This window comes from Cervus canadensis, chromosome 18, assembly GCF_019320065.1.
Source record: "Cervus canadensis isolate Bull #8, Minnesota chromosome 18, ASM1932006v1, whole genome shotgun sequence".
NCBI classification, from domain to species: Eukaryota; Metazoa; Chordata; class Mammalia; order Artiodactyla; family Cervidae; genus Cervus; species Cervus canadensis.
In genome coordinates, this window is record NC_057403.1 from 12,516,187 (window position 1) to 12,534,787 (window position 18,601).

At 52.4% G+C, this 18,601-nt stretch overlaps 1 protein-coding gene across 1 annotated transcript; it reads left to right on the forward strand.

Moving 5' to 3' along the window:
• The first annotated feature begins 609 nt into the window (after nucleotides 1-609).
• NLRP13 (NLR family pyrin domain containing 13) lies at nucleotides 610-17,638 on the forward strand. The gene is made up of 10 exons (XM_043437090.1): nucleotides 610-682; nucleotides 3,110-4,697; nucleotides 6,976-7,143; nucleotides 9,109-9,276; nucleotides 9,646-9,816; nucleotides 11,628-11,798; nucleotides 12,862-13,032; nucleotides 13,829-13,999; nucleotides 14,908-15,078; nucleotides 17,212-17,638. The coding sequence occupies exons 1-10, from the start codon at nucleotides 610-612 to the stop codon at nucleotides 17,333-17,335; spliced, it is 2,976 nt and encodes a 991-aa protein (XP_043293025.1). The 3' UTR covers nucleotides 17,336-17,638.
• The last annotated feature ends 963 nt before the right edge of the window (nucleotides 17,639-18,601 follow it).

The following is an 18,601-nucleotide window of genomic DNA, read 5'->3' on the forward strand; positions in this document are numbered from 1 at the left end:
TTCCAGCTCTCAGCGGTATTATGTGACACCTGTCTTTCCTCATCTCGCTGACTTCACTTCGTGCGATCATCGCTTCGGTTCCCGAGGCTGAACGTGGCATCTTTCACCCCTCTTTGAGGCGGGGTGATACCGCCTGTGTCCGTGGGCCCCACCTCCTTTATCCCCCTCTGGCCTTCTGCACTCAGGTTGCTTCTGCATCTTGGCCGTGGGACCCAGTGCTGCCACGATCCTTGTGGTGCGGGCGTCCTTTAAAGTCCTGGTTTTCTTGGGATCCACGCTCGGGTGTGGGATGGCTGCGTCACATGTGCGGTGGGTGCTTAGCTGTCTCCCGCTCCAGTGTAGGGACCTGGGGATGGACGTGATGAATCAGTACATTATAGAACCCGGTAGACGGTGACCAATGCAGGGGAGAGGAAAGGGGGGGAGGGGAGGGGAGGGGTGAGTGGGGACCGAGGAAGGCGTGTGGTGAGGAAGGCGTGTGATGCATTCTTAACAGGCTCATCAACTACCTTTTTTTTTTTTTTTTTTTTCTTTTACAGCAGTTGGTAGGGGCCAGATATTTTTACTTTCTTTTTAAAAACACTTTTCTTGGCATCTAGTTGCCTCACCATGCTGTCAGCTCCCGCCGTGCAGCAGTGGGCCGGCCGTCTGTACGCCCACACCGCCTCCTGGATCCCCTTCGGTGGGCGCGGAGCGCTGAGCGGGGCGCCGAGTGCTGGGCAGGGGGCTCTCCTTAGGCAGCTGCTCACACAGACCCGCAGTGTGCGTCCATCTCGGCCTCCCTGGCCCTCCCAGCCCCTCTTCCCCTCTTGCTGTCCGCACCTTTCTTTTCTTCCTGTGTTTCTATTCCTGCTTTATAGTTAAGATCATCTCTGCCACTTTTTTCAGACTCCACATGTATGTAATTCGTATGCGATATGTGTATTTCTCTTTCTGACTCACCACACTCTAACACACTGTAGGTCTGCCCAGGTCACCAGGTGCTAAGATGCGAGCAGAGACTCCGAGCGGACAGAGTGAGCCAAGCAGAAGTGGGGTGGGGAGTGGGGGAAGCATTCCAGACGGAGTGGGGGGTGCTGGCTGTTTCCAGGGCCCCAGGCAGTGGTATTCTTTTTTTAATAATTAAAAAAAATTTTTTTTAATCGAAGGATAATTGCTTTGCAGACTTTTGTTGCTTTCTGTCAAACCCCAACATGAGTCGGTCATAGGGATACTCATGTCCCCTCCCTCCTGAACCTCCCTCCCACCTCCCCATCCCACCCCCTGGGTTGACCCAGAGCCCCTGTTTGGGTTTCCTGAGCCGTCTGGCAGATTCCCGCTGGCTGGCTGTTTCACACGTGGTCATGTGAGTTTCCACGTTATTGTCTCCACGCATCGTGCCCTCCTCCCCACTCCCTGTGTCCACACGGCTGCGCTTTTAACAGGAGCTGCGGTTTTGCAAAGGAGCATGTTTCCAGTGTGGTCAGGTTGATGAGCTGCAAGGTATGACGTTCAGTCTCTTTAGTCCCACGCCTGGCAGAGAAGCAGTTTGTTCTGCTGAGATCACCCGTGGTTCTGAGCTTGTTTTCCAGCCGGGCAGAATCTCAGCATCCCGCCCTCACTGTTTTATTTCAGAAATGTCAGAGGGGTGCAGACTCCAAGATCCAAACCAGGAAGAACCAGAGATGCTGGAAGAGACGGGTTTGTAGACTTCTTGATGATCGCAGACAAGCTGCTCAGAACGCTCATTCCATGCATTCTATTCTTGCCCCTCCCTTGAAATTGCCTTCCAGTTATAGTCTGCCAGAAACCAGCCGATCTGACCTTCCCATAAAGCCTGGACGAGCAACAGGCCGCCGTTAACCGGACGTTCTCGCCGGGTCCCTCTAAGGGCTTAGCTACAGTGTCCGTCTCTGGACTTTGCGCTGCAGTGATAGGGCGCTGTATTTTATTTTATTTTATTTTTGTACACAATTGTAACAGGTATTTACAGTTTAAAAATATATATATTGGCTATATTCCCCGTGTTGTACCCAGCATCCTTGTAGCCTGTCTTAGGAACAGGAATTTGTACCTCCCCACCTCCACCCTCTATATTGCCCCTCACCATCCCCCTCCCCACGGGCAACCTGTTCTGTGTCTGTGAGTCTTCTTCTCTGTTATATTCACTAGTTTGAATTTTTTAGATGCCACATATGAATGATACTGTATGTAGGTCTTTGTCTGACTTAGTTCACTTAGTATAATGGCCTCCAAGTGCATTCCATACTGCTGCAGGTGACATTATCGTATTCTCCTTATAGCTGAGTAGTATTCCACTACACACGCGCGCGCGCGCGCGCACACACACACACACACACACACACACACTAGGTCTTTCTTATCCATTCTTCTGTTGATGGACATCCAGGTTGCTTCCACATCCCGGCTGTTGTAAATAGTGCCACTGTGAACGCTAGGATGCATGTATCTTTTTGGACTGTGGCTTTCTTCAGATATATGCCCAGATGTGGGCATGCAGTAGTTTTTTTTTTAAGGCACCTCCACACTCTTAGTAGCTGCACCAATTTCCATTCCCCACCCACAGTATAGGAGGGCTCCCTTTTCTCCACACCCTCTCCAGCATTTATTTCTCTTGGACTTTTTTATGATGACCATTCTGACCAGTGTGAGGTGATACCTCATTGTAGGTTTTTTGTTTTTGTTTTTTAAGTTTTTCATTTGACATTCGAGTACAGCTCAGGGGTAAAGAACCTGCCTGCCAATGCAGGAGACTCGGGTTCGATCCCTGAGTGGGGACAATCCCCTGGAGAAGGAAATGGCAACCCACTCCAGTGTTCTTGCCTGGAGAATCCCCTGGACAGAGGAGCCTGGTGGGTGACAGTCCACGGGGTTGCAGAGTCAGACACGACTCAGCAACTACAGAGCGACCGCAGTGGATTAACAACAGTGTAACAGCTTCAGGCGGACCGCAGGGAGGCTCAGCCGCACCTAGACCTGCATCCATTCTCCGCCCGAACCTCGCTCCCCGCGCCCTGTAGCTCCGACCTGCATTTCTCTGGTCCTTGGTGATGCCGAGCATGGTCTCAGGCGCCTCTGGGCCGTCTGTGTCGCCTCCCTTCCCTTTCAGCCCACAGAAGAGGATACAGGCAGAGGCTGAGGACGCGGATCCTGGCCCTGTGGGCCCGCACGCCCTGGCCCGAGGACCACATCTACCTCCGGCAGGTGACGCAGCGGGAGCACGCGGAGCTCCGGGGCCTCCTGCGCCCGCGCGGGGCCGGGGCGCCGCCGCTCAGCGTGCTCCTGGAGGGCGCGGCCGGCGTGGGCAAGACCACCCTGGCCACCAAGCTGGTGCTGCACTGGGCGGAGGGCGTCCTCTTCCGGGGCCGCTTCTCCTACGTCTTCTACCTCAGCGGCCACTGGCTGGCCGAGCTCGGCAGCACCAGCCTCGCCGGCCTGCTGGCCCTGGACTGGCCGGACTCGCAGGTCCCCTTGGAGGAGTTCAGGGCGCACCCCGAGCGGCTGTTGTTCGTCATCGACGGCGCGGAAGAGCTGACCCTGGGCTCCGACGGCTCCGCCGGCCGGCCCGGCGCCGACTGGTACCAGGAGCTCCCGGCGGCCAGCATCCTAGTCCGCCTGCTGAAGAAGGAGCTGGTCCCCGAGGCGACCTTGCTTGTCACCGCCGGGCCCCCCGGGGGCCGCGCCCTCCGGAGGCTGCTGCTCAGCCCGCGCTGCGTGAGCATCCCGGGCTTCACCGAGGGGGACCGCCGGGAGTATCTCAGGAGGTTCCTGGGGGACCCAGACAAGGCCGAGGCGGCCTGGCGCCGGATGCGGGAGTCGGAGACCCTGATCGGCTCGTGCGCCGCGCCGCTGGCGTGCTGGGCCGTGTGTGCCGGCCTCAAGCGGGAGCTGGCCGGCAGCCCGGCCTCGGCGCTGGGCGCGCCCACCCCCACCAGCCTCTACGCCCGCCTCTTCTGCAGCCTCCTCGCGGGGGCGGAGCTGGGTCTGCGGGCCGGCAGCTCGGCCGGACAGTGGAGGGCCTTCTGCTCGCTGGCAGCCGAGGGGCTGTGGCTGGCCGCCTTCACCTTTGCGGGAGACGCCCTGGAGCGCCGGCGCCTGGAAGCCCCTTTCATCGACGGTCTCCTGCGGCTGCAGATTCTGAGAAGGGTCAGCGATTGTGAGCACTGCGTGACGTTCGCTCACCGGAGCTTCCAGGCGTTCTTCGGGGCCTTGTTCTACGTGCTCTGGGGGACCCGAGGCTCGCTGGGCGGGGTCCCCCGGCATCAGGAGATGAGGCGGTGGCTGAGCGACGCCTTCGCCGACGCCAACGCCTACTGGCGTCAGATGGTGCGCTTTTTCTTCGGTCTCTTAGGAACAGAGCTGGCCAGGCAGCTGGAAGAGGCCTTGGGCTGCCAGATGTCCCCCGGCGTGGCGCACGAGGTGCTGGACTGGGCGGAGGAGCTGGAGAGGTGTGGCGCCATCTCCGCGCACTTTGACTTCCTGTGGCTCTTCCAGTGTCTGCATGAGACCCAGGACGAAGACTTGGCCCGGAGGGTTTTGAATCACCTCCCGGAGGCCGATCTGGACATTCAGGGCTGCGAACACCTCCGGGCCTCTTCCTTTTGCCTCCAGCACTGTCAGAAGTTACGAAAGCTGAGGCTCTCTGTCAGCGGCCAGGTCCTGGAAAAGAAATGGACTTCCGACGAGGGGACTCCAGAGTGAGTATCGTGGATGCCCTCGTCCTTAACTGACTTTGGCTCCCCTTCGCAGGCTCTGCTCACGTTCTTCCAGGAAACTCTGGGGGTCTAGTCTGTTGTGTTATCCGCGGTTTGTTGTTGTTTTTCGTTGTTCGGTTGTTGAATCATGTCCGGCTCTTTGCGACCCCATGGACTGCAGCACACCAGGCTTCCTTGTCTTTCACTATCTTCCAGACTTTGCTCAAACTCATGTGCTTTGAATTGCTGATGCCATCCAACCATCTCGTCCTCTTCATCCCCTTCTCTACCTGCCTTCAATCTTTCCCAGCACCAGGGTCTTTTCCAATGAGTCAGTTCTTCTCATCAGGTGGCCAAAGGATTGGAGCTTCAGCATCAGTCCTTCCAGTGAATATTTAGGGTTGATTTCTTTTAGGATGGACCAAGCACCCTAGATCAGTTACAGTCTGTGAGCACTTTTTCCTTTAGGTTTTATGTAGGATTCCCTGGGTTCTTAACTCCTCTACTTAGGGGTAACTTTTGTATCTCAGACCCTGCATGTTGAAGGTTTGTATACTAGGCATCATGAGATGATATCTACTTGTGTCAAACTGGTGCCCGAAACTCAGTGGAGGGGGGTCTGGTTTTGTCACTCAGAGATGAGAAGACTGGCGGGTAAATGCCCAGGGCTCTTAGTCCGTGTGGCTGTGAAGTAGCCCGGCCGGGGCCAGTGCCCAGCTCTATTTCAGAGCTCCAGACCTTCCCTGAAATGCCCCGTGGCTCTCCTCTGAGCATGTGTTGCAGCCAGAGTGGGGCCAGTGGTGTCACCAATGTCTTAAAGCTTTCTCTGAGTTTGTCCCTTTGTCCTCCTGAAAGGATAATATTTTAAAATACTTGAGTTTCATCTGGTTCTTCTCCTGTGACCTTTTTTATCCTGTCCCAGACACTTCTGGCTTCCTGGCTGGACGGTAAGGAAGCTTGGCTATTCTCCTAAATTCAGGTCCTGGAAATGTTTTCTGAATTGTTATCTTGAAACAGGAGTTGCTATGTATGTTCTCAAACCCTTTCCTGTTTAACCCTCAGATTTTCCAGAAGCACCAGTTCAGTTTTGAGTGAAGAAGTTGAAATGCTGAGTAGCTTCATTTCTTTGTGTTCACCTGACTGTGATATCAATAAGGTGCTTGGTTTCGGGGTGTGACGGCGGGAGGAGAAGGGGACAATAGAGAATGAGACGGTTGGATGGTATCACCAACTTGATGGACATGAGTTTGAAAAAGTTCTGGGAGTTGGTGATGGACAGGGAGGCCTGGCGTGCTGCAGTCCATGGGGTCACAAAGAGCCGGGTGTGACTGAGTGACTGAACTGAACTGATACTTATTGGTGATCATTTGTCCTGTCCTGGAATCCCTTCAATAGGTGACTATTTCGGTGATGTTCAGTATTGGGTCATGTAAGTGCTTTTACTGCAGGTGATTTTCCAGAAATAATCTCAACTTATTATGAGAATTATCACCCACAACATCATCCCTCACGTTATGTGTGATCATCCTAAGGTGTAAGGAAGTTTCAGACGTTCCCTGAAGTAAAGATCTTCTGGTGTTGAGATTATTTCTTGCTTCTCTACAGCATAGCTTCTTACTGGCTTTTTTCCCCTCAGTGGTTTTAAACACTGTGTTAGTATTACTGTTGCTCAGTTGCTAAGTCATAGCCTGTCCGACTCTTTGCGACCCCATGGTCCGCAGCACGCCAGGCTCCCTTGTCCTTGACTATCTCCCAGAGTTTACTCAAACTCATGTCCTTCGAGTCAGTGATGCCACCCAACCATCTCATCCTCTGTCGTCCCCTTCTCCTCCTGCCCCCAATCCCTCCCAGCATCAGGGTATCTTCCAGTGAGTTGACTCTTCTCATCAGGTGGTCAAAGTATTGGAGTTTCAGCTTCAGCATCAGTCCTTCTAATGAATATTCAGGACTGATGTCCTTTAGGATGGACTTGTTGGATCTCCTTGCAGACTCTCAAGAGTCTCCTCTAACACCACAGTTCAAAAGCATCAATTCTTTGGTGCTCAGCTTTCTTCACAGTCCAACTCTCACATGCATACATGACCACTGGAAACACTGTAGCCTTGACCAGACGGACCTTTGTTGGCAAAGTGGTGTCTCTGCTTTTTGGGTGCACGTTTCCATGTTCAGGGCCCCAGTGCATCCTCTGTGAGGGTGTCTTCCTGCATCCTGTACTTCATTCTGGGTGCTGGTTGGGTTTCACCGACTCTCATCAGCGTTCTCTCTCGTTTCCCCCACGAAGGAAGAGGGTTGCTGATTCCCAGATGCATCAGTGGGAGGATATTTGCTCGGTGTTTTGCAGCGGGAACCTGAGCGAGCTGGACCTGAGTAACAGCAAGCTTAGCATGGCCTCCGTGATGGGACTCTGTCTCAAGCTGGGAAACCCACGGTGCAGACTTCAGAAGCTGATGTAAGTGTGAGACGCTCATGGTGTGAAGAATGCAGTCGGAGAATAACCCAACTTATTTTGTCTTTTGATGACGGTCACAGGTATCTATTGGCCCAAAAGTGAGCTGGGTGCTTAGGAGAATAAAATCAAGGGACTTAGAGTCATGAAACTCGTACTTGGGCAGAGTTGACTGAAATTTTTTAAAAAATGGCCATCTGATGGAGTAAGAAGTGGCAAGCTGGTAAGAGAGACTGGACCTTTCTAGAGCAAATTCCTTCAGAGCCATTAACAGCCCAGTTACTGTCATGAATTGTGGCTCTAGAATTAGTGTGTGGCATTCCCTTGTATGTGGCACCCTTTATTTCTATTTGGTTTGAGTCTGACCTTTTTGAGTTTTTTTTTTTAATTTTGCCACATTGTGTTGGCTTCTGCCAGACGAGGTGGATCAGCTGTAATTACATGTGCGTCCGCCTCCTGCCTCCTCCCTCCCCGATCACAGACGGGGCTCCCCGGGCCACAGAGCAGCTTGTCACACCCCCCCAACCCCCCCCGCCCCGCCGCCAACCTTACACCACTGTGTCTACAATTCTCTGTCTGCATCTCCATCGCTGCCTGCAAATAGGTTCATCCGTGCCATCTTTCTAGATTCCATATATATGCATTGATACGCAGTATTTGTTTTTCTCTTTCTGACTTTGTATAACAGGATCTAGGTTCATCCACACCACTAGAATTGACTCAAATGCATTGTTTTTTACAGCTGACTGATACTTCGTTGTATATAGGGACCACATCTTCCTTATCCATTCATCTGTCGATGGACATCTAGTTGCTTCTGCGTCCTTATTGTAAACAGTGCTGCAGTGAACACTGGGGGAACCTGACCCTTTAATAATTTAGCTCTAGGGCACCTGGGCGCCAGGCCCTGCAGCGCGTGGGGTCCTCCTGGATCAGGGATAGAACCTGTGTCCCCTATATTGGTGGGCAGATCCTCAACCTCTGGACCGCCAGGGACGTCCCAGAACAGTTACTTCTTGCCTTCATGGAGCTTACGTTATGGCGGAGAAACAAAGTTTTTTTTTTATTTTAAAGATGTGTGTGTGTGTGTGCGTGGACCATTTTTAAAGTCTTTATTGAATTTGTTGCAGTACTGCTTCTGTTGGTTTTTTTTATTTTCTCGCTGGAGGGCCTGTGGGATCTTAGCTCTCCAGGCAGGGATGGAACCCACACCCCTTGCACTGAGAGATGGCATCTTTAAATGCTGGGCTGCCAGGGAAGTCCCTGGGCAAACAGACTTCGGTGTTTATGAGATGGTGACTTCTCCCAAAGCAGAAGGAAACCAGTTCAGCAGCTCCGGGCGTGAAGAGGATGTTTTGTTTTTTTAAATGGGGGAGCCCCATCCCCGTCTTCCCTTGTTCAGAGTTGTCTGACTCTCTGAGACCCCATGGGCTGTAGCCTGCCAGGCTCCTCTGTCCATGAGATTCTCCAGGCAAGAATTCTGGAGTGGGTTGCCATTTCCTCCTCCAGGGGAATCTTCCCGACCCAGGGATCGAACCCGCATCTCCTGCATTGGCAGGCGGATTCTTTACCTCTGAGCCACGTGGGGAGCCCACACACACACCCAACCATGTAAAACAGACAGCTGGTGGGGGGCTGCTGCATAGCAGAGGGAGCTCACCTTGGAGCTCTGCCCACCTGGGGGTGGGATGGGGCGGCGGTGGGAGGGAGGTTCGGAGGGAGGGGGCCTGTCACGCGCACGGCTGGTTCCTGTTGATGTATGGCAGAGGCCAACACAACACTGTAAATCAACTGTCCTCCAATTAGAAATGAAAACCGAATACAGTTCAGCACCGCGACTCCCCCCAGTGTCTGGGTTCCTCTTGTATCACATCCTTCGTCCTGGCAGTTGGGGGTATGTGCAGTGTTGGAAAGATGAGCCGCGGGAGCATCTCCTCTCCAGCGCTCCAGTCCTGCATCTGTCCGCAGCTGGAAGTCGGTGTCCCCCGTGGAGGCTCTGAGGGAGCTTGGCATTGTGCTTCGCGGTAACCAGCGCCTAACTCACCTGGACCTCAGCTCCAACAGCCTGGACGCCGCTGTGTGCACGGGCGTGTTCAGAATGCTGAGGCACTCGGCCTGCAGCCTCAAGTGTCTGTGGTGAGTCGCCGCGTTCCAGGTCTGTCCCCGACAGCTCGTGTGGGTTTGAGGGCTCACTGAGGGGGGGGGGGGGGCTGGAGTCAACATGCAGGAAACAGATGAGAAGGGTAGCAAAGGGGGAGAATGCATGGGGGTGGAGCATGCATGCTAAGTTGCTTTGGTTGTGTCCAATTCTTTCTGACCCCGTGGACTGTAGCCCGCCAGGCTCCTCTGTCCCTGAGGATTCTCCAGGCAAGAATACTGGAGTGGGTTGCCATTCCAGTGGGATGTCCTTCTCCAGGGCATCTTCCCGACCCAGGGATCGAACGCATTGGCAGGCGGGTTCTTTACCGTCTGAGCCGCCAGGGAAGCCCCGGGTCTCTCCGACAGGTTGGAGTCCTGTGGCCTGAGTGCTGAGGTTTGCCATCAGCTCTTCACGGAACTCAGCAGGAACTCGAGTCTGAGCTTCCTCAGCCTGGCGGACAACGACCTCTCCCATGTTGAGCTGGAGAGACTGCGGGAGCCCCCGGGTACAACCGCCTGTGCCCTGAAGGAGCTGTCGTAAGTCACCCCCACTTCCGCAGAAAGCCCTTCCTTGCAGGATCACGGGGCAGAGTGCGCGTGTTGGTGGGGCTGCGTCTGAGGCGCCTCGGGGACCCCTGCGTTGTGTCTCCCTCCCCCCAACACGGGTCTCGTCACCCTCTTGCCTCCTGCCCCTCCCCTCGGGTCTGTCTCCGCTCCCCGCCTCGGGGCTCCGTCTGGCCACCTCTCCCTTCGGGGCCATCTCAGCCAGCTTTGCTCTCACCTTATCTTGGCTATGGCACCCCACTCCAGTACTCTTGCCTGGAAAACCCCACGGATGGAGGAGCCTGGTAGGCTGCAGTCCATGGGGTCACAAAGAGTCAGACACGACTGAGCGACTTCACTTTTACTTTTCACTTTCATGCATCGGAGAAGGAAATGGCAACCCACTCCAGTGTTCTTGCCTGGACAATCCCAGGGACGGCGGAGTCTGGTGGGCTGCCGTCTATGGGGTCGCACAGAGTCAGACACGACTGAAGCGGCTTAGCAGCAGCAGCAGCATCTTGGCCATCAGCTGCTTTTGTCCCTTTCGTCTAACCTCCTCAGGCTTCTGCCAGCCTCCTGTAAACAGGCTGGTTTTCACCCAGGGGCGATTTTGCCCCGCCCAGGACGTGAGGCAGTGTCTGGACAAGTGCTTGGTTTTCACCTGTGGGGAGGGGAGTCTGCTCTTGGCATCTAGTGGGTCAAGACCAGCTGTGATCAAGACCCTCCAGAGCCCTGGAGCATGCGTGCTCAGTCGTGTCCAACCCTTGGTCACTCTTTGCGACCTCTGTCCGTGGGATTCTCCAGGCAAGAATACTGGAGTGGGTTGGCCATTTCCTCCTCCAGGGGATCTTCCCAAGCCAGGGATTGAACCCGGGTCTCCTGCGTTGGCAGGTGGATTCTTTACCACTGAGCCCCGTGGGAAGCCCCAGGGAGCCTTGGAGGGGCCCCCCCAGTCAAGAACCATCTGGCCCAAAGGTCAGCAGGACTGAGATGGAGAGACCTTATTTTTTTAAAAAACGTTTTATTTTGTATTGGGGTATAGCTGATTCGCAGACAATGTTGTGTTAGTTTGAAGTGAACAGGAAAGAGACTCAGCCAAACGAATAGATGTGTCCACTCTCCCCCAAACGCCCCTCCCATCCAGGCTGCCACCGGAGCCGCGTTCCCTGTGCTGTCCAGCAGGTCCTTGCTGGTTCTCCATGTTAAATACAGCCGTGTGTCCATGTCTATCCCAAGCTCCCTGACTATCCCTTCCCCCATCCTCCCCTCAGCAAGTTCATTCTCTGAGTCCAAGAGTTTCCTTTTAAATTAAAAAAAATTTTTTGATACATATTTTATCTTTTTTATTGTTTAAATTATGAAGATATGATAAACAGGTTTGGAAAACACAGAACAAAGTTACGTATGGTTCCATTGTATATTACAATTGTTTAAGTAGATAAATGAAGATTTTTAGTTGGAGTTTCAATTTCAAACTCTCAGGAATTAGAGTGAATGTACAGAGAAGTAAAAGAATATAGCAGACTTGAAAAGCATTATGAACCAATTTGACATAATTAAGATTTAAACATTCTTGTGAGCCTCCTTCTGTTCCGTAAGATCGTTTGTGCCGTTTTTCAGATTTCACGTATGAGGAACGTCATGCAGTAGAGAAGTCGTACCTTCGCCACCTCACTCTCCTCCTTGGTGCTTCTCTTCTTTATCTGACTTGATCTTTGCACGGTCTTGGGCCCCAGGACGGAGAGTAGGGGAGGAGAAAGGGAGCCGGGCATGGCGGGGCTCACCCGGCGTCTCCCCCACTGCAGGCTGGAGAAGGGGAACCTGTCAGCGGCCGCCTGTGAGGGCCTGGCCTCGCTTCTCGCCAGCACCCCCCGCCTGACTCGACTGTGCCTGGGACTGAACCCGCTCGGAGACGAGGGCGCGCGGCTGCTGTGCGGCCCCCTGACTCGGCCTGAGTGCGTCCTGCAGAGACTGGAGTGAGTCCCCCCTGGCTCCGTGTCCGGGGGAGGGACCCTCCGTGGGGGCGGCCCCTGGGGGGGCGGCGGCTCTATCCCAGGTCTCTCTGTGTCACTGGGCTTTCCGGGTGGCTCAGTGGTGAAGAACCTGCCTGCCAGTGCAGGAGACCTGGGTTCAATCCCTGGGTCGGGAGGATCCCCTGGAAGAGGAAATGGCAACCCACTCCAGTGTTCTTGCCTGGGAAATCCCATGGGGAGAGGAGCATGGAGGGCTACGGTCCACGGGGTCCCAAAGAGTCAGACACGACTGAGCAACTCACACACACATACTATACAGTCTGAACATTGCTGGAGATGCTACTCCAAGAACCATGGGGTACCAATAGCTGAGACTTGCCTAGGGTTCCCTCCATCACAGGACTTCTCCCCAGATGAAGACACTTGAACTTTGTGTTTGTCATTCCATTGCTTTGAAATAATCTTGTCACACTTTTATATAGTCTCACGATGGAACGCTATACAGCAGTGCAAATGGAGGAACATAGCCAAACAGAGTAACAGGTGGTATTCAGAAACATAATGTAGGAATGAAAAAACAAATTGGAGGTTACTATATACAGTCTAATATTTGAGCTTCCCAGGTGGCGCTAGTGGTAAAGAACCCGCCTGCCAATGCAGGAGGCGTAAGAGCCGTGGGTTTGATCCCTGGGTCAAGAAGATCCCCTGGAGGAGGGCATGGCAACCCACTCCAGTATTCTTGCCTGGAGAATCCCCATGGACAGAGGAGCCTGGCAGGCTATGGTCCACGGGGTCGCAAAAGTCGGACATTACTGAAGTGACTTAACACATTTGTATAAAGCTCAAAAAAGCAAGACAAAAGATGCGTTTGTTTTTTTGAACCCAGCCATGAGTGACAGGCACATCCTTGGTGTGCTCGATGTGTCAGGCTGGGCTGAAAGAGGGTCACAGGGGCAGGTCCCGGGCGTGTCCTGGACGGGCCTCGGGAGGCCCCAGGGGGCCGGGAGGGCGGGCCTCGCCCGAGCTGCAGTCCTGAGCGCCCGTCTCTGTGCTTCTGGTCACACAGGCTCTGGTGCTGCCAGCTCGGCGCGCCCAGCTGTAGGCACCTGTCGGACGCCCTCCTCCGGAGCCGAAGCCTGACGCACCTGAACCTGAGGAGGAACAACCTGGGAGACGGGGGAGCGAAGCTTCTGTGCGCAGCCCTCGGCCACGCAGACTGTGCCCTGCAGAGCCTGAAGTGAGTTCTGTCACTTCCTCGCGGTCAGAGGCCGAGAGGAGGGTCGTGTGACTTGGCCTGAGGTCAGCTGGGGTCTGAGGCCCAGGCCCGGTAGCCAGTCCCCAGAGGGCTCTTGGTTTTGTTGCAGGTGGGAATGTGCGGGTGGGTGTTGGTGGTTGTTTAGTAGCTCAGTCGTGTCTGACTCTTTGCGACCCCATGAACCGCAGTACGCCAGGCATCCCTGTCCATCACCACTCCCAGAGTTCACCCAAACCCATGTCCATCGAGTCGGTGATGCCATCCAACCATCTCATCCTCTGTCGTCCCCTTCTCCTCCTGCCTTCAATCTTTCCCAGCATCAGGGTCTTTTCCAGTGAGTCAGCTTTTCACATCAGGTGGCCAGAGTATTGGAGTTTCAGCTTCAACATCAGTCCTTCCAATGAACACCCAGGACTGATCTCCTTTAGGATGGAATATTCTTTGATAGCAAAATAAATAAATAAATAAATAAAAAGAGTCTGGGAACTCTGGGGGTCAGTGTTGCAGAGAGAAGTCCTGAACACAGACAAGCCCGTTGGTGGCCTGAGGGTGGCGGGGAGAGGGCTGCGTGGCTGTTCCTTATACTTTTTCCGATCACGGATACGTGGGGCGCCCAGGCGTTCAGACCTCCTACCCAGCACCCTCCTCTTTCCAGGGCTCGGCAGAAGCCTGGTTTTGGAGCCGCTTTCTTCCTTAGAAGGCGGGCTGGAACATGCAGAGAGGAAGGGTTCAAGGGTTGCTTTTCCCTCATTTGTATTTTCTTTCTTTCCTCTTGCAGCTTGTCACACTGTTCTCTCACGGTGGCGGGCTGTTGGGCGCTTGCTCACGCCCTCAAGCGCAATGGTCGCCTGAAGATCCTGGACGTGGGGAACAACGCGGTTCAGGACGGCGGGGTGAAGGAGCTGTGCGGCGTCCTGAGGAGCCCGAGTTGTGTGTTGCAGACACTTGGGTGAGTCAGTGCTTTTTCTTTCCTTTTTTTTGGTTACCTTTTCCTCTGGTAATCATTGAATTTACGGAAAAGGTGCAAAAGGTACAAAGAATTGCCATTAACCTTTGAACAAGATTCAGTGGCAGTTTACATTCTGCCCGAAAGATTTGTTCTGCAGTCTCTCTCTCTCCTCTCCCATCTCTCTGTATCTGTAATCTCTCTCATCTAGGTATCTGTGTATCTCTCATCTGCGTATACGTCTGTTATCTGTGCATTTGTGTGTCGTCTCCTCTGTCACTTTTGCCTTTGTATGCCTAGTAGCTAGCTGGTATTTTCAGATTTTTGTATTTGAAATTTAGAAATAAGATGGAAAAAGTGTCATGTTGTCATGTTACTTTTGTCCTTTTAAGGGCCTTGTAAATGAACACGTCCACTTTATACTGAAATTATTTCTTTCACATTTGGGCAGGCTAAGCTTCAGTTTCCTCACCTGTCAGGTGGGGTTTAAGAGACCCCCTGCCTTTTACAGGATTGGTGTGTGGATTAAACGTTACCTGTCAACACTTGGAAAGTGTCTGGCGTGCGTTAGCAAGTCTGCTTCAGCAGCACGTGTGCTATGTGCGTGTCTTCAGTCGTGTCCAGCTCTTCGCGACCCCGTGGACTGTGGCCCGCCAGGCTCCTCTGTCCATGGGATTTCCCGGGCAAGAGTACTGGAGAGGGTTGCCATTCCCCCCTCCAGGGGATCTTCCGGACCCAGGGATCGAACCCGTGTCCCTTGTGTCTCCCTCATTGGCAGGCGGATTCTTTACCACTGAGCCGCCTGGGAAGCCCTTCAGTAGAGTGTTTCCTCCTAAATCCTGAATCCCTTTTGTCTGTAGCTCCTCCATCTTGGAGGGCCATCTTTCACGCTTCTGTCCCACCACCACTAGGCTGGAGAAATGCAGTTTGACGGCCGCTTGCTGCCGCCCTCTGTCTTCTGTTCTTGGAAGCAGTAAAAGCCTGGAGAACCTGAACCTTTTAGGAAACGACCTGGGGCCGGACGGAGTCAACAGGCTGTGGACGCCCTTGAGAAAGTCGACGTGCAAGCTGCGGAAACTCGGGTAACCCCCGACTCCTACACGGGGAAGCGGCTGTTGGGATGGGGATGAATGGGACGAGGTCCTAAAGCAAGCCTACAGTTCAGTTTCCCAGGGCGTCCGGTTTCCCAGGGCGTCCAGTTTCCCAGGGCGGTTCTGGCCAGCAGAGCTTCTGGTGTCATGCATGGTGGTCTGTATCCACGTTGTCCAGCAGAGGAGCCGCTGGCCATGCACAGGTACTGGACACTTGAAATGTGGTTCCTGTGATGGACAAGCTGACTTTTTAGGCTTTAGGCTGAATTAACCAGCCATGTGTGGCTGGTGGTCCCCAGACTGGATGGCGCAGTCCTACGCACTTCGGTGTTTTGGGGAGTGAGTCCCCTACTTTTCTGGTGCCGACTGTGTCTCGCTCAGATATTCACTCAGCGACTTCCTTCCCAGTGCTGACCTTGGGCTGAGCACGAGGGCGTGGCAGTTGGTGTGATACACGGTCCTGGGCCTTCTCGTGGGGTGTGTTTGTCTTTGGGAGATAACAAATCCCAGACTCGTGACAGCAGGGTTGGCTGCCGTGAATGCTGGGAGGGAAGCTTTGGGTTGTGGTGGAGATCAGGGTGGTGAGGGAAGGCATGTCTGTGGGGGCCCCGGTGAGGCTGGGAGGACGAACCGTGTGTCAGGCGGGGAAGACGGACAGTGGCTGCAGCTGAGGGAGGCGTGTGCTCCGAGGAAGTCAGAGGAACGTATGCGGAGCCCCGAGGTTGGACTGAGCTCTGTGTGACCCTTGGGGGCATTGAAAGAAGAGCGTTTGATTTTTTAAACTTTTTATTTTCTATTGGCGTATAGCCGGTGGACAATGTTGTGATAGTTTCAGGTGAGCAGTGAAGGGACTCAGCCATCCATATACACGTAACCACTCTCCCCCAAACTCCCCTCCCATCCAGCCTGCCACATGACATGGAGCAGCTCCCTGTGTCTACAGTAGGTCCTTGTTACCCATTTTAAATACAGCCGTGCGTACATGTCCGTCCCAAACTCTCCATTTTCTCGCCACTGGCAACTATAAGTTCGTTTGAAAGAAGAGCATTTAATTAGAACACTTCCCACCTTGTTTAATATCCTGGAGATGAGGTCAGAAAGATAAACTGTGGTTTTACTTATCTATTTTTTTGAGAAAGACCTTACACTAAGCACGTTTTAGCAGGAATCCTCTTCAATACCAGGGAACCTTGCCCACTTTGAGAAGTTGGTCAAACTCTGTCTGTTGAGGATTTCGTAGTGTCAACTTGATAACTAAGACGTACATGGAACATTTCATTGGAGGATAGTTGTTTTACCGTGTTGTTAGGTTCTCCCGCGCAGCAAACTGTATCAGCCGTCCGTTCCCCACACCCCCTCTGTTTTGGATTTCCTTCCTATTTAGGCCACCAGAGTATTGAGTAGAGTTCCCTGTGATGTGCAGTAGGTTCTCATTAGTTACCTATTTTATACTTAGCATCAATAATATGCATGTGTCAGTTCCAATCTCCCAATTCTTCCCACTCCCACCATTCCCCCTTTATGTCTATGTTTGTTCTCAATGTCTGTCTCTACTTCTGCTTTGTAAATAAGATTGTATACACCAGTATTTTTCAGATTCTACATATTTGCATTAATATACGATATTTGTTTTCCTGACTGACTTCACTCCGTTTGACGGTCTCTACTCCCATCCACATCTCTGCAGATGCTGAGTCATACATTTTTAAAAATGGAAGTATGGCTGATTTATAATTGTGCTGGTTTCAGGTGTAAAGCAAAGTGATTCAGTTATGCATACTGTGTCTAATATCTATTCTATTCTATTCACATTCTTTTCCCTTGTGGGTTATTACAAAATTCTGAGTATAGTTTTCTATGCTGTGTATGTCCTTAGTGGTTGTGCTTTTTGTTGGAATACCCTGTCTTATGTTTGTTTCGTCGTCCTTCCTGGGGATTTCCCGTCTCTCTCCTTTGTGCCTGGGCGTTTCCATGGAAAGGAGCTCTAGTGCCTTGGAATCTCTCTGCGTGACGCTGGAGGTAGAGAGAGATCCATGGGATGGTAAAAGTTGGCTTCTCTTTGGGACACCCATCTTAGCATCTCATTCTGTGTCCACCTCTTCTCCTTTGTCTCTATGTTTGCAGGCTCGGAAAAGACTTGTGCTCTGTAGTGAGTGCCGACTTGGAGAAACTACACGAGAAGGGGTGCTTTTTGAGAGTCACGTCTCAGTGGGACTTTAATGACCCTGAAGAGAGATGGTGGTGGTGACCCAAGGAGGAGACACCCCAGGTTCACCGTGGCCCGACCTGGGAGGACAGCCTCCCGGACGCGTGTGTTGCTCAGGAACTTCTGCTCATGCGGATGAATGAGCCAGTGCCTCCAGATGCCCCTTCAGTCTGTGACAGGCAGCATGTCAAATGCCCAGTCGCCAGAATCCTAACCCAAGTCTGTATTTGGCCCAGGATCCTACATTGGCTTGCCTGTAAGTTTTTTTTTTTTCCCTCATTGGTGTAATAATTTAAATTCTTGGGGCCATTAAGAGGATTAAATAAAGCAAAGGATATAAAAAAATGTCTTGAAATAAAAAACTTCATTTCTCATGCATTGAGAGGTGGGATAGATGTAGTTATAATTCCACAATTATAATACTGTGATGAAATTAGCCTGATGGACTCCTCGACTGATTTTTTGTTTCACAAATTGTATTTATTTATTTTTTAACATTTTATTTTGTATTGGACTATAGCTGATTAACAGTGTTGTGATGATTTCAGGTGGAGAGCCATAATACACATGTACCCACTGTCTCCCAAACTCCGCCCCCGCCCCCTGCCCCGCATCCAGGCTGGTACATAACACTGCACAGAGATCCCTGTGCCCCGCGGTAGGTCCTTGTTGGTTATGCATTTTAAATACAGCCGTGTGTACATGCCCATCCTACACTCCTTGGGGAAGTGGGGCAGACTGATTCTTAATATGCAAATAGACCCAGTTTCGGCCTTTGCTTCTTGTTGTGAAAGATCCCAGGCTGTGTTTACATCTAAAGCATAATCCACCGATCTGAAAACATCAAATGTGGATCCCACACAGGATATGACATCGATGGTGTCATGCGTGACAAGTATATGAACAGTAGGAACTTACGAAAAGGTCATTTTCTCTCCCTTTCCCTAACACCCAAGATTCTTTCTTATCCTCCTTTTCAATAAGCAAGTGCTACCAGTGGTCTCAGGGCACAGTTGGAGATTTTATTTTGAATTTAATGATTTATAAAACACCTTCATTTTTTTGTTGTTGTTCAGTTGCTAAGTCATGTCCAACTCTTTGCAACCCCATGGACTGCAGCACACCAGGCTTCCCTGTCCTTCACTGTCTCCCAAAGTTTGCTCAAACTCATATCCATGGAGTCGGTGATGCTGTCTGACCTTCATAATGTGTCTGAATCCACAAAACCCTGTAGGTAGGACATCCCTGTTTTACTGATTTCAACACAAGTGTACTGAATATGATTTGTAACAGACGACAGAGAACATG